Source organism: Dendrobium catenatum, unplaced genomic scaffold, assembly GCF_001605985.2.
Source record: "Dendrobium catenatum unplaced genomic scaffold, ASM160598v2 fragScaff_scaffold_183, whole genome shotgun sequence".
In the NCBI taxonomy this organism is placed as follows: domain Eukaryota; kingdom Viridiplantae; phylum Streptophyta; class Magnoliopsida; order Asparagales; family Orchidaceae; genus Dendrobium; species Dendrobium catenatum.
The window spans coordinates 128,458-145,053 of record NW_021318645.1 but is presented as its reverse complement, the minus strand read 5'-3'; the positions used below and the strand labels follow the sequence as shown (position 1 = coordinate 145,053).

The 16,596-nt window shown below is 36.8% G+C and overlaps 1 protein-coding gene across 1 annotated transcript in view; it reads right to left on the bottom strand.

Annotated features, from left to right (window-relative positions):
* The window catches only part of LOC110097253 (protein VAC14 homolog), a 71,445-nt gene that overhangs the window by 41,331 nt on the left and 13,518 nt on the right, over nt 1–16,596 (bottom strand). The window contains exons 11-13 of the mRNA XM_020823522.2: nt 12,009–12,100; nt 11,682–11,763; nt 7,194–7,259 (exon numbers count right to left, since the gene is read on the bottom strand). Of these exons, the coding sequence (XP_020679181.1) occupies nt 7,194–7,259; nt 11,682–11,763; nt 12,009–12,100 (240 nt within the window). The remainder of the gene's footprint in view (nt 1–7,193; nt 7,260–11,681; nt 11,764–12,008; nt 12,101–16,596) is intronic.

Sequence of the window (16,596 nt, the reverse complement as noted above, 5' to 3'; positions counted from 1 at the left end):
TCATTTAGAAAGTATCCAAATGTTTGAATTGAAGCGGGTCTTATGGTCCTAGAAGTAGCCCGGGTATTTGAATTTAGATCAAGACCTATAGCTTTCATTAAAAGTAGTCCGTAAAGCGGGTCATGCAACCTAACTCTATAAGTTATGCCGCCCATAAGTTTTAAATTTAGTTGTTTGGCTAAGTCTTACAGCTTATAGATTTAGAAGAAGCCTGATTATTTCGGTAGAACGAGTCTTATTGCTTTTCTTTGGAAATAGTCCACTGGTAGGTCTTACAATCAAACCCTATAAGCTAAGTTGTCCATTGGTTTTATTTGGCTTTTAGGATTGTTGCACTTTATTTAGCAATTTTCTCTAACGTATGGGTCTCACGACTTCACTTAGAAGTTGTCCGGAGATGGTTCTTACAACCTAGTCCTACAGGCTAGGCTGCCCGATGATTTGTTCGGTTTGTAGGATTTACTATTTCACTTTAGAAGTAGCATGTATCTTATTTGTTGGTAGATTAGATGATAGGCATTTTTGGTTTGCACTTGTGTACTAGTCTGACACTAGTCTTTAGTTTTCAATTGTTTACTAGCAGTTTTTTTACTTGTTCGATACTTACTAGCCAACAATTGTTTTACTTTGACAGTACCCTACTCTTCTTTCTTGTACCAGTACATTGCTTTACTTTCCTGTACCAGTACCCTTTCTCACTTTTTGTACCGTAGTTTACTACTTGTTCTTTTCCTAACTTTAGCATTTATTTTGGTATTAATCAATTTCACTTGCTTTCTTGCAGGAGTTCATGCTATCTTGGAGTTCACACAGGAACATTGGAGAGCTTGGAGGGTTTGAACATAAGAGATTTTCTTTTATCTGAATCTTAGTTTTAAAAGTGTGATTTCAGTATAGCTTGTACTTTAGGGTTGATTAATGAAAAATATTATTTCTTTTCTTTTTCTGCATTCAAAAGAAACCTCCCATCACAGTAGCTCTCTACATTTTAAAATCATGCTCAAAGGTAATTATTCAATTAATCTATTTTAATTAATTTAAAATTTAATTGATTGATTAAGTTTAATTAATTAATAAAAAGAATTTTAAAATAAATTAATTAATTATTAAATTAGATTTTAGATTTAATTTGAAATTAATTGATTAATTCAGTTTAATTAATTAAAAGGAATTTTAATAGTTTTTAAATTAATTAATTAAACTAATTTTCAATTAAACCAATTAATTTCATATTGATTTATGTTTTAAAATTTTAATTAGTTAATTAAATAAATTAACCAACTAATTAATATTTGATTTTAAGTTGATTATTCTAAGATTTCAATTAAATGATTGCTGTCAAATTTTCAATTAATTAATTGACTTCAATTAATTTTTAATTAATCAATTATTTTCAGTTGATCAATTATGTTTAATTAATTAATTTCAATGGATTATTTAACTTCAATTAATTAATCATTTAAATTAACTAATTATTTTAATAAACTAATTTTAATTAATTAATTGCAATTAATTAATCATATTAACTAATTAATTTAAATTAATTCCTTAATTGAATTAATTGTAGTTATTTAATAGAATTAATCAATTAATTCAATAGTTTTTTATTTAATATATTAAAACTCAAATTGCTCCCCAATTTGATAATTTTCTGGAGTGATTTCGGCACTCCCGACTATGGGTACAAACGAGTCGAGTCGAGCTCGAGCCAGGGGGTGTTCGAGTCGAGCTCGACTGCGAAATACTGAGCTCGAGCTCGAAAAATGAGCTCGAGCTCGACTCGTCTCACGAAACTAGTCGAGTCGAGCAGCTCGTCGAGCAACATCGTTCTGAGCTACTGCGCCGTTCCCGAGCTACGTCGACCGTCAAGGACTCGATCTCCAACCTTCGTTGTCTGGCAAACACCGTCAAAGGCTCGAAACCATGAGCTCGTCATTCCAAGCCGTGAGTTCCGTCGTCCAGCCAAGCTCCGACGAAGCACACGAGCTCCGAGCCTCCGACCTCTATCGTCCCGAGGTGCGACCATCGAGCACCGTGAGTTCCGTCGTCCCGCCAAGCTCCGATGAAGCACGCGAGCTCCGAGCCTTCGGCCTCAGCCGTCCCGAGGGGCGACCATCGAGCGTCGTGAGTTTCGTCGTCCCGCCAAGCTCCGACGAAGCAAGCGAGCTCGGAGGCTCCGCCGTCCGTCATTTTGCATTTCCCGCCCGTCATTTTGCTTTTCCGCTTGTCATTTTGCATTTCCCGCCGTCGAGCAAACTCATCTCCGAGCCTCCTCCATCGAGCAGCTCGTCGAGCCTACAAGCCGAGCAGTGCTCTATTTGAGCTTGAGCTCGATAAGCCATCAAGCTCGAAATAGTGTTCGAGCTCGACTCGCGAGCTCGATCGAGCCTGTTATCGAGTTGAGCCCGAGCCGGCTCGCAAGCCGGCTTGACTTGGTTGCACCCTAACTCCCGACGTCTAAACCTATCAATATTGGATCCGACCCAAAAATTTTGGGTTTGGGTTGACCCAAACCCAAAGCGGGGCGAGTTTGGGTCCAGAAAACCGACCCGTTTGCAAAACCGGGTCTGGTTTGGGTTGACCCGGGAACCCGGGAATGACCCGGAAATCCGCCCGGCCCTGCCCGCCTGCCCCGAGGTCGCATCGCGCCATCGCGTCTGCAAACTGGCGTCCGTGTGACCTGCGTGTCCGCGTGACAGTCCGCTTGACCGGCGTCCGCATGACATCAGCCGTCCGCCATCCGTGTGACTGGCGTCGAGCATGGCCGGCATCCGCGTGGCTGGCGTGACCGGCGTCTGCGACTCAGCCGTCCGCTGTCCGAGACTCTTCGCGTGACCCTAAACAGATCGGGTCGGGTTGACCCGAACCCGAAGCAGGTCGGGTTCGGGTCAGAAAAATCAACCCGTTTGGGTTCGACCCGAACCCGACCCGTGACCCAAAATTGACACCCCTACCAACGTCCCCTCCCTACATGAGAGGTCGGGACGGCACTTCCCATAATTTTATCCTGGTCGGATCAAAAATCAACGACGCGGGGTCTTCAAATTTTAAATTATTCTACCCGGATCAGAGATTTACGGTATAGAGTCTCATATTTTAAAATAATCCGCCCATATCGGAGATCGATGGCATGAGTCTTCAAATTAGCAACAATTCTACCCATATCAAAGATCGATGGCGTAGAGTCTTCGAATTTTAAAATTTACCACAAGGATCAGAGATCGACAATGCGGGACTTCGAAAAATTAAAACCATCCACCCAAATCAGAGATCGATGGCGCGGGTTTTGATATATGCAACCTACAGATGAAGATATTTTAATTATTTTAATTACTCAAAATAAAAATCTATTTGGAGGAATATCCGACAATCATAAGTTTAGAATATAGCACTTGTTGTTATGCTTCCAGTCAAGAATAAACCAACAGTGGCTCATGTGGGTAAAACAGCACACGAAGGAACTTTGTGTATAGACAGCAATAGAAGTACGATATTGTACAAATTGAAGGCACGCAGATCAGAGACGAGAGATGCATGATAGCAAGGATAGGTGGGCGTGTGGAAGAGGTTCACGGAGGCAAAAGTGTAGGTAAGCATGCGACTCTAGAGTGGGCTGTTCACGTTGATCGCATGCAGGGGGTTACACGAATGGGGAGTCAAAGTCAGACCAGCCCTCTGTACGAATGGGGACGCTGGGCTGGGCTGCTCATTACTTCCATGATCGGAAGGTGGCCGAAGAGGTGTGCGAAACAGAACAGATTGGAGAGAGTTTGGTCATGTGGTTTCACGAGATTGAAAGTGTTGGTTTTTTCGATGACTTGCAGCAAGGCTAGGTTGGTTCAGTTGGAAGAAACTCTAATCGAACTCAGAACCGAACTTGAACACAAATAAAAAAGCTCGAATCGAACTCGAACCGAACTTTAACAAGCTGATAATAAATAAGCTCAAATAAGAACACACGCATACTCGGCACGACTCGGTTCAGTTCATTTGCAGCCTTACTCATCACTTAGATGGCCTCTATTAAAATCATAATTGTAGTTAAATGCATTCTCTCCGTATTAAAAATAAGAAAATAAGTTTCTAACAACAAAAGGAGAGGCATTGAGTAGACACAGCAGCAATGCAATGGAGTTGTAGACAACAGTGGGATAATGCAATTAGGATAGGTGCAAGCATGAGGGTTCCACGACACCGAGTTTGGATTTGTTTAGTTTAGATGCAGATATGTCAAATTTAAATATAAAGTTCACAAATTAAAATTAAAATTACCTAAACCTTAATTTTCAATATTGTTTTAAAATTGCGTTGAGGCATGCCTCACCTCTACCAAGGAGTAAGCTGTAAGCCTCATTTGGCGAGCATGAGACATACACCTCATTATATTTTTTTTATATTGCGTTGAGAAGAGTCTTGAGTCAAGCATCTAATTGTGCAATGTTAAACCATGCTAACCTATAGTATAGTTATAACTCTTTCCTCAAAAGAATCATCATTACCCTTTCATAACTCCCAACTCATCCACATGTCTTCCGCATATCCATCCTTTTCACTTTACAAGAAGTGGTAATTGAATGCAACAATCACTGCTCCTATAAAACCCATTCAAGCAACTCACCAATAGAGGGAGAGGAAGAGGGAGGAGGAGGATCAATGACATCAATTACAAAAAACCTCATCATAAAATAGAAAAAGAGATAACCTTCTTCCTTGGGAAGAAACTGATATGAAACACTTGTAGAATTCAAGAGAAGCCTATTAATTATTTGATTTCAGCAATTTCCCACCACAAATTTTAAAAGAATCCAAGAGGAATAGCAAGAACAACGTAGTAAATGATGAAATAGAGAAGAAAATAACTAGATACAATTGATCCTCAATTCGAGAGGAGGATCTATCTCTCCCAATTCTCTAGATGTTGCTAGAGCCCAAGCAACCCTAAGCTAAGCACCAAAACAGAATTCTGCAAACAACAAGAAACCCCTAACCCTAATCCCTCCTATCTATTTAAAGCATTCAAATATAATCCCAATTAGGCATTTGTATACTCATGAATAATGAATATATATATATATATATATATATACTTAATTACTAAACAATTCTTCTCTAAATCAAAACCTGCCTAAATCGCCCCCTCCTCTCCAAGTACTGGGCCCCACAAGGGGGCCAGCGGCTTGCTTTGACTGTCTGGAGTAAACCAGACCCTGGGCTGGTTCAACTAGCCATCCTGGGCCGGTCCAAGTCTAACAGAACCCTAATGCTACAAAGGTGGAATCCTTCCAGCATCATCTCTCCATACATTCTCTCAAGCCTCTTATGAGCTTCAAAGGATCATTCTCCACTTTAAGAGCTTAGCTGGCACACTCATATTGAGACGCAACCTTCCACAGCTTACTTTTCTTTTTATTGATATACTATTTATTACAATGCAACCCTTGGTAAAAATTAAGGACTCCTCCCTGCCGAATAGTAGATGTAGTAATAAATCAACAAACCACAATAAATCTTATGTCTATGCATGGTGAGTTCTTTCTTCTTTTTTCTCCAAGCATAGAAAACCACTACAATAGCATTTGGGAGTAAGCCGATTTGTTAATGGTTTCCAAACCATCTATCTATCAAACTTGAACGATAGTTCTTCTCATACTCATTTCTCTCCTTTACTTCCTTCTCTTCTCTCTCACCATAAGCACCGTCATGAACACATTTAGGAGTCAGCCAAATCTTAAGTGATTCCTCAATTCTCTCTCAAAATCGAGAGGTAATTCTTCTCATACTACTGGCAACTAGAAGGATGGAAAGTAAGGTTCACAGTAGGAAATTCGTAGAAGGGAACAGCTAGTGACCCAATTTCAAGCTCGATTAAGAATGTCGCAACTCTCAGCCCAAAAATAGAGCAAGATATGGAATCAAAAAATACAAAGAAAACAAGAACAGAAATAAAGCCAAAATATTTTTTGCACAATCCAACAACAACGATAAGCATCAACAGTACCACTCAACAAATCAATGACAATAGCAAGAATCTAATCATACTGCAGTGTCGAATCAGAAAGGTAACAAGTAAACTAAGACAAGAGCGATAGTAAACTTCTAAATTATTGGTTGGATAGTATAGGAAATCGATAGTGCTGAAGACGAAATTGTGAACTAGGCAATTCGATGAGAATTGAATCAACTTACGGTCTAAGCAGTTAACAAAATTGACCAAAAGAACAAAAAATAATTAGAGAACACATTATTCCGACAAGCATCATCATCATAGGTATGCTACATCAAATCAAACTAAAAATAAATAAAACAACACAACTCAAAATGTCACAGGCTCATCAATGCTCACACCTAATTTCTAAGTTTCTGAGTATAAACTTGCAAGTTTCCATCAAGTTTTGGCACTTCCTTGTAGACGAATAAATGAAATATCAAATGTCAAGATTTTTTTCTACAGTTCTATTCACAGCACGGTAATAGCTAATTTATAGTGGTAGAGCTTTCTTTCTTTTTTTTATCATGTAGGCATTGAGAAATGTAAAATATTAGAAAATGGCAAGAAATGTTCTCCAAAGAAGATAAGCGAGAAGAATCAATCATTGAAGGGATGCCAAAAGTCAAACACATTTCCCAATGACCTTTTGATCTTCTATTACTTATTAGCTATTTGCCACTTGATCTATTCAGAAGTTAAAGAAAGCTATAGGACCAGTCATACGAAATCATTTTGAAATAAAAGAACTCCCAGCTGTGAGTGCCTAGAAAGGCCGAGAATAAAAAAAATAATGTTCCCTAGAAAAAAATACCATCTTAAAATATTAAACTGCTCATTAAAAAGATGTGCAACCAAAAATAGAAGAAGTCCTATTTCTAATCCTACGAAATGAAAACATGATATAACCTACAATTTTAAATCATAAGAATGAAGAAAAGAGATAATATGAAAAGATTGCAAAGAAAATGAGAAACACGCAGCTCCATTTACATTAGAGAAAGACAACCAAAGAAATAATCAGAGCGCATTAACCTTCAAAAAATTAATAATGGCAAGTAGCAATGACACGGCTATACATATGTATATCAAGGGAACAAAGAAAAAAATCACAATTATAGAATAAATTATTAATGACCAGAAATATTCAAACAAGAAAATGATAAAAGAATACAATGATGAAAAATTACTGGCGGAATAATTATACCTCATCTGAAGGATCTGCTAATGCCCTCAAAAGGGAGTCAAAGATGTCATTCAAGTATGTTATGACCTGAATCACAAAAAAAATGGTACTGAAATTCGAAGCTAGAGAAACAAGACCAAAAAGAATACTGCAAGACAAGCTCTTCGAGAGATAGCATTGTAGTAAGGTCATCACATAAAACTTGCATATGCCAATGGAAATGCTAATAATACAGCTTCACAGGGATTATAAAGAGATTGATTTCAAATAGCAGATACGTTATAATCATGTAAAATCTAAATATAATGAGGAAAAAAAGCTTAATCATCAATGAATGCTTCTAAAGATCTCATTAGATCTGCTAAAAATAATGGTTCCCGAAATTAACTTTAATTCGTTAATAAAATTCTTGATATTTGATATTTCATTACTGCAATAAACTTAGGCACTTAGCTCTGATATTGTTAATATCATATATTTATGCATAGAGTACATAAGACAGACAAGAGTTATCATCAATTCATAACATTCAGGATCTATAATATCTTCCACTGATGTTATTATATATTTTCCAAAATAACTACCCACAATCTAAACTACGTTAAGCTCTTAAAAAGGAAAAAAAATTGTTATATTATTACACCAATTATCTCATCTCTTTGAATTCCTCTTTGCGAACAGGAAATTCTCATATAAAAAATGTGCTGCATTGTTTATGGCCAAGAAAAAGATGATAAGATAGTGATCCAAGAAGAGCCTCTTGGAAACTTTTAAGACAACTGGGAAAATGATCTTCAAGTAGTGTGAGAATAAGAAATCGATCCAATTTGGCCAAGATATAATATTTTCTATTCTTTGACCAAATAAATTCCAAATTGAAAGAGAAATTCCAATCAAGTTAAATTCATTCACCAAATCAATAAAGAAGTCAAAAAATAGTTTAAAACTATTAGAGAATCTATCCTCTAATAAATGGTGTCATTAAAATCTGCACAAAACAACCATATACTAGATCATTTGGTAACAACCACAAAAAATGCATTCAAAAATAAAATCTTCTTAGATTCATCCAACGGACCAAAAACAGTAGGTAATAATGGGTTAAATTTTACGCAAATTGTATAAAGCGAATGGAAATAGAAAACCAACCAACTGAGTGGGATAAAGAGTTGAATTTTTTAGAATTCCAACCATAGAGGATGCCACTATATTTCCCCAATGATATTAAGCTTTAGTAAATCATTAATACTATTATCAACAACAAAAGAGAGAACAGACAATGGATTGAACAGTTGGGATTCTTAAACATGGATGATATAAAGTTTTGTAATTGAACACCTTCAAAGAGCATTCTTCTTCTAACAGAAAAACCTAAACCTCTAAAATTCCAATAGCAAATCTTCATAGCATGAAGTAAACTATATCGTGTAGATAAACAAACAAACAAGAAATCTACAACTGATCCTTTCCATTATCGTCAAAAGTACGAAAACCACAATCTCTAAAAGAGCCGGCAATGTACACTCGAAGAGGGTGACAACAAGTTGAATAGAGTCAAAGCATAGCAGAAAAGCTATTGATCACATCAGAGAACTGTTCTTTTCTTACGATAGTTATTGATAACTAAAATACTATTTTTTTCCTATATTATTACTTACACACGATGAATTTGTCATTTGAGCAGGAATTCAATAGAAAGGAGATTGTTCTTTAAATAAAGAATTAAATTTGTTCCATAATAATTATAAGAAGCCCAAAGAAATTTATTCTATAAAAACTTTTTTATGAAAAAGCTCTTTGTGAAAAACTTTTCAGAATTTGATTCTAAAAAGTTGCTACCAACATCTCAAAAGGGCTGCAAATCAACACTATCCTTCTTGGCAGAATCTCTTCTGAGTTACCTATATGCAGCTGGCAGGAAGAAGAAAATTCTGCTAGCTGTTAATGGCATGAATGATAGGAAAAGTTAAGTTTCAAAATGTCAAGTCTAGATATCAAAGCCATATACCCAGCTGGTGCGGAAAAATCAATGCATTTAGGGGAATGCTGAAGAGAATAGGAAACCATTGAAGCATTCCCATGCAAAGAATTTGAATTTGAAATCCCCTTGGGAAATGAATAGCTAAATTCAACGCATTTAATGGAAAGCTTGGAAGCATAGAAAATCATTGAAGTGTTCCCATGCAAAGAATTTGAATTTGAAGTCACCTTTAGATTTGAATTGCTGAAATTGTCTGGAATTGAATTGCCATTATGCTCATTAAAAACTTCCTGTAAATGGAACAAATCTGCTTTACACTTCCTCCGATAATCTAGGAAGATGAAAATTGTTGTTCTTATTCTTAATTGTCTTTGAAGAAACATGATTAATGTTTTCAATTTTAAGATAACAATCCGGATTTTTAAGTTTACATTACAATGAAGGAACCATTTAAGAGATTGAAACAATGGAAGGCTCAGAATTACTAAACAGATTTAATCTAACTTTCTAGACAAATCTCCAGAATGAATGTCAATAGTTCAAGGGATCACATTAACATCTAGTACTTCAACAAGAAACTTGGCTTCAGAAAGCAAATATTTTTCAATAATATATTGGTCCAGGTCAATATCAATCCAAATTTAGAGAAAATGAATTCTAGAGCTGCCAAGTTCCAATATCAAGAAGGCAAACCAATACGATCCAATCTGAGTGATTTCTTAAGCACAATTGGGCTGGCTCAATCTTTTCACACAAATGATTCACCGTCATCTTGAAACTGCTAAGCAAACAGCCTTTTCCACAAGAGAAGTACCTATCAAGATTTGAATTTAGCGAGAGAAAAAAAAAAACAGATTTGATAAACGAGATGGAAAGAATCCAATCATTATTACAATGCCAATTGACAACTTCGGTGTGATCTTCCCTTCCAATCCTAATAACAGAGACATAGATGTAACTATAAACTTTGAAATGGGCCTTGTCCTCTTCCACAGATTTGAGGAAGGGCATAGAAATAAGATCCTAGCGAAATGAAGATGGTTAGAAAATCAATCTATGGCCATCTTATGACTACCAAAACAATTAACAACATTTCTACAATCACATGTAAAATGTCTAGAATCCAAACTTTTGAAACAATTGATCTTGAAACCTTTAAACGAATTGGTAAGAAACATGGGATAATGAGCGTGAAGATTGGAGGAAGAAGAGCCAACAATTGGTGTGTAAGAATAATCAGAAATGAATTATCTACAGTTACTGCCAATTTAGGCCCAAATGATGGAATCTGCCAAGAGAAGGAGAAGCGCCCTGCGCCTTCTTACGATGCTTCATTTCCTATTCATCTATTTTACAATGAGGCCAAAGTCATCTATATTTTTTTTCCTTTCAACCATGTTGAGTTTATGGTTATATATTATAAAAATCATTATGCAGTTTAAAATGCATGAAAAATGTATGAAAAATGTGTCAATCCAATACAACAATAAATCATTAAAAAATTTTAGCGAGTTCAATCAGTCTTGTGGACCCTAAAGTCTAAAAATAATAATAAGGAAAAAAACAAAACATAAGTTAATACTTATGAATATAAAATATAATGTTTCTGCACTTACTGTACATTACAAAGAAAAAAAATCAATTAATGATCTCCCACTTGTTAAATTCAAATTTTAAGAAAGTCTACAAATGACAGTTACCGAAACACTCAAATTTCTTTGCAATCTATAATAATAAAATCATAGAATAACAAGCAAAATTAATTTTAACTAAACCATATTAACAAAAATTTTCCCAAATGTAGTCCATAGTATCATAGAAATAAGGGCAAGTTCAAGCAAAAACAGCTGCAAAAGAGAACAGTTTTTTTTTACAGGGATGCTTATTGGTATACCACCCAAATCTAGAAAAATATCAAAAATAGAATTTAGTCCCTCAACTATACAAAAGTGATCCAAAATAGTCCCTAATGTTATAATTGTGGTATAAAACTGATTCCAATTTAGTCCCTCGACTTTACAAAATTGAACTCAATTTAGTCCCAAAGGAACCATTTTGAATCAATTTTGTATAATCGATAAACTAAATGGGAGTAACATGATACTCTAGGACTAAAATGACCATATACGAATAGTCGGGGACTATTTTGAAATTTAACCTCACCCAAATCACTTTAATCAAGCATACAACACCCGATGCTACTAAATATATCGCAAAAACTAGATGCTAAGGTGGTATACAAGAGTAGTAAAATAGTGTGGTAAACAGGAATCGTAAGGAATTAAAGTTATATGCCAGTAAATATGAAAACTTACTAGTTGTTTTCTAATAAAAATCTTTTTTTTTTATATTTGAATAACAGAGAAATATAATGTCTTGAAAACCATCATTCATCAAAGTTAAAAAAAAAATATTCATCACTACACAAACTCAGAAGACAATTTTACACAAGCATCATAAAGTACGGGGACAAACGAAGATGGAAGAAAAGAAAATTAATTAACTTGCAAAAAAACATTGAACAATACCTTAGGACGTTGACGAGCTAAAAGTGTTCGAATCCAGTGAAGAGATTCCAGCCTTGTTGCTTCAAATTCGCTCGTTAATTGTCTGTTTGGAGAATGGAACTATCAATTTGTTCATCCAAAAGAATCAACATTATCACAGTTTTTTTAAAAAAATAGCCAATAACCAACTTATTTCCGACAACAAATCAAAAAACATAAACAAAATCCTTCTTGTATGGTTCTCTCTGTGGCCCATATAGAAGCACAAGAGGAATATCAACACGTCAATTATAGAGGCATAAGTAACCTTTAAAACCTAGCTGTTTCCCAGGTAACAAAAAAATGCACCTCCTTGCAACAGAAAGGATGGCTCCTATATCAAATCCCTCAGCTGGGTCAGCAGAAATTGCGCGAAGCTCTTCATTGGTCTCACGAGCCACCTGAGTATCAAACGAAAAAGAGATGCTAAATCAAATCATAGCAGTACACTAGTAAAAATGCATGTGCCTTTAATACATGACGACAATATTTCTTTAAAAAACTAAGCATATTCTCCTTTGTTAATTTGGATGTAATGTGACAATTTGAATTTCTTTTTGTTTTAATAATATTTTCAAATAAACAGTTCCCTTGTCAGATCCTAAGACCTAGATGAGAAAATAAGAAGGATTGTGTTAGATAATCAACAATAAGCATAAAATTAGTCAAACAAACTACGAGCATGAAGTGCAGGATGAGGATTTATTGAAATATCTCTTTAAGGTGAAGACAGAGATCAGCAAGTTCACAGACTTCAGAATAACGCAAATCATGATGGAGTAAAACTAACTCATCGATTTGTTCTCAAAGCAGGGCAACCCAAATGGATGATCTGCCTTGAAAATTGTCAAACCCACAATTGAAGTAGTGATGCATTTGGAGGAAGGCCACCAAGTGAATTGGGTAGTGGTGGACTACTTCACAAAATAGATTGAAACAAAGGCACTCCCCAAGACTACAATCGTGATCATTACAAACTTCATAAGGCTAATATCATCTGTACGTAAGATCTTCCCCTAACTACAAGAACTGACAATGGATCACAGTTTACTGACAAGAGAATTAAAGACTTTTGTGAGTCAAAAGGCTTTTGCCTTGAGTCTGGCTCAATTCACCACCTGTAGACCAATGGGCAAGTTGTGGTGGCAAACAAGTAGATAATAAATCTTCTAACGAAAAAGGTAGAATGAACAAAAGGAAAATTGGGTCGAAGCACTTCCCTCGGTCCTATGCGAATTGAGAACGATTCCCTTCTCAGCAACAGGTTATACAACATTCTGATGGACCGGCCGATTTGATCGGGAGGGCATTAGGAAGTTTCCTAATCAAGAGGAAACTATTTCGGAAGGTTCTTAATTAAAGGAGAATTATTTAGGAAAAAAGTGCTTTGACAATTTGATGTGCCTTGGTATAAAAAACAACAACAAAATCTAAGAGATTCAACACAAAAACAGATTTTTATTGATAGAAAATCAAATGCGAACAAAACAAGATACAATGATCCTGATGAGGACATCGTCGGTGAATTCGACACGTGTACCATCGGAGACGCCGGAGATCGACGGCCACGATCAGGAGTTTTATTTTGGGTCATTTTATGTAGTAGTTTATTTTATTTTTCAGTTTTACAGTTTTACCCTTATGGGTGGTCTTTTGATATTGTAGCCTCGAGGGCATTTATGTCTTTTTAGTTTTGTTTCATTTTGGCCTATTTATAAGAGGCCTCATGCATTGTATGAGATGATGAATTATTGATAATGAAATTTTTATGTTCTTGTTGATCTCTTAGTGAGTTCATGTTGATCTCTTCGTGAGTTCATGAGAAGAGAAGCGCGAGGAGGGTAATTTGAAATACCCGTCAACCTTTGGAAGAGTCCAAGGTTCGCGGTTCTTACGATCTCTTTGTGAGTTCGTTAGTTATCTCTATCTTTATCATATATTCTTGTTCATCTCCTTTCTCCCCTCTTCATCCACCCAAGTCTTCCCCTAGCTCCACCTCCCCAAGCCGACGACCATCCCCACCTGATCGCCGGCCTCCTTCCCACGGCCTTCCCCACCCGATCGGCGGCATCTCCTCCCTCCTTTGGACCGCCGGCCACACTCATGATCCAAGTCATTATGACATTCAAATCGTCATAATGACTCCTTAACTTGGGTTTTGCAATAAAGGAAGAATCTAGCAATTTTGAATTCAAAATTTGAAATTCAAATTTGAGGTTCAAAACTTTCCATATTTGCAAAAGTCTAAAAAGGAAAGTTTTTGAATTTGATCCAATCCAAATTTCATGACATGTGAAATTATTAATTTTTATCCTATGTGGCATCAACATGATGGGAAGGTAAATAATCAATCCATAATCTCCCTCCTCCCCTCTCTCCATGCCGCCGGCCTCACCATGAATGGAGATGCATTGATTACACATGAATTTGAAATCAATTTCAAATTAATCTTCCCCCTATTTCATTCAAAACCTGAAATTAATTTCAGGTTTAAAATAACTCCCTCCCCTCTCTCTAGCACCCGCCGGCACCCTTCTTAATGGGCCCCACTTAATGCCCATTAATCCCCCTTATCTCTATTTGAAATTTGAAATCAACTTCAAATTAATTCCCTCCTAATCTACTCAAATTCTGTAGTTAATTTCATATTTGAGTAACTCTCCTTCCCTCTCCACTACCTCTCTCCATGAACTAATTAACTCACATTAATTCCTTCCCTTAAGCCTTCCAAACAATCCGTAATTCCCTCTCAACCCCAGCAGCCGGCCCTCACAGTTTTCCCCTTGGTTTATTCTATTCTTTGGTATTACGGATTGCTGTCCCAGAATTTCAGAGAGGACAACCTGCTGTCCTGCACCACTTGAAGGCCACGGCCAGCTGTCCAGCAGCCCTAGTCTCCCCATAACTGCTGCCCAGAGTTCTGTCCACCTCAAAGGATTGCTGTCCTGCAATTTTCAGCAAGGTAGTTTGATGTCCAGGTTGCTGGAACGGTCCCATTTGCTGTCAAGAATTTCTGGATATTGACAGATTGCTGTCCCAAGAATTCTAGTAAAAAGAATGCTGTTAAACCCTCCGGGAATACACTCTTGCACTGTTCATCAACTCCTCCAGCTCCGAATAGCTTTCCCGTGGACAGTATTGTAAGCTCCCTCTTCCTCATGGTGATTACATTAGTGTTGCTAATATCTTTCTTCTGTTAACCGCAAGAGAGCTTGAGTGAGGGAAACTCAAGGTGACTTTTCTAAATATTAACCCGCGGATTATTGTTAAAGTGCATTCGTCATTACTCGCATGTTTGTTATTGTTTTAAATTGTTGTGCCTAATGAGTTTGTAACAATGCCTAAGCAATTCTGCAACTGAGATTTCATTAAATCATTAATTGTGACTCGTTAATCTTTATATCGACTTGCTTACTCAGTTGTCTTATTATGTCTCCGTGCAATTCCGATAGTGTTTCACATCAAATCCTCTTTCGAGAGGAGAATCTTCTCTCCCAAACCCTAGATGCCGCTAGGATCCCTCACAAAAAAGAGAACTACAATACTCTTAAATCAAATTCTGCATACAAAACATAACTGATGTAGAACGAAAACGCCGGCTTTGCTACTTTGGAGGATTTCAGCCAGCGGAAGGGAGGGAAATCAGTTTCTCAGATGTTCACCAAAACCTGAGAGAAATTCTCAGATTTTAGTGGTCTAGGATGTAGAGAAATTTGAGTGCTGTTGACCTGTAATCGTATACAAAAAAAATACAATAACGTACCTGTCGGCGCCGAACTCCGCACATCGTATCCACGACCGATGTCGCTTCTCCACACATCAACGTCTCCTCACGCACGATCGGTCTCGGCGTTAAAATGAAATCGAGCTCGTTATTTGCGCTGGCTAGTTCTCGCAATCACTCTCTCTCCCGAGCCCCCTCACTCCCTTTCTCCCTCGTTCGCTCTGCTCCCGTAAGCTTTCACTCTCTCCCTCTCCGACTCCTCAGTGGCTGTTCGACGAAGCTCCTGCGACGGCTTTCCCTTGCAGTCGGATCGGAGTTACGACATTCCGATCGGAAGCAGGCACGGGAGCGCACTGGCTGTGGAGTAACTTTCTCCGTTTCGCGCTCTCCCACGACTCCTTCGTCGCTGTTCGAATTTGCCTCCTCGGACGACCTCCCCTTTCGTTGGATCGGAAGTTAAGACATTTTGATCGGAAGCAGACGGGAGCTCGTGGCCATGAAGGTAACATTTTAACCTTCACGCGCTTCCTCGGCCTTCTACGGTCGATCGACATTGATCGTTCGACGACTTCCCCTGTGGTCGGACCGAAAGTTACGGCACTTTGTTCGGAAGCCAGGATCGGAGCTCATTCCCTTCGACTCCTCCGTGCCTGATCGACTTCGCCATCCCGACAACATTCCCTTTCTCGTCGAATTGGAAGTTACGACATTCTGATCGGGTGCAAGAACAGAGCTCGCCGGCTGTGCAGGTGACTTTTCTCCCTTGCACATGCTTTTCAGCCAAATCCCGTAGGTCTGCCGAATTACAGAGAGGGGAGGGAGAGATGTAATTAGTGTTAATTAATCTTCTTTTAATTATAAATATTTTTAATTAATTATATTTATTATTATTAATTATATTTGATTTTAATTAAATGATTATAATTAATTTTTAATTAATTATAATTACTTTTAATTAAAATTAATTTTAATTAATAAATTTTAATTATTATTAATTATTTTAATTAATTATCATTTATTAAAATTAATTAATATGAATTAATTATATTTTTATTATAATTAATCATGTTTTAATTAATTTTTATTAAGTGTAATTAATTATTTTAATTAATATAATTAATTATGAATGAATATGATTAATTAAGGATAATTATAATTAATTATAATTAATTA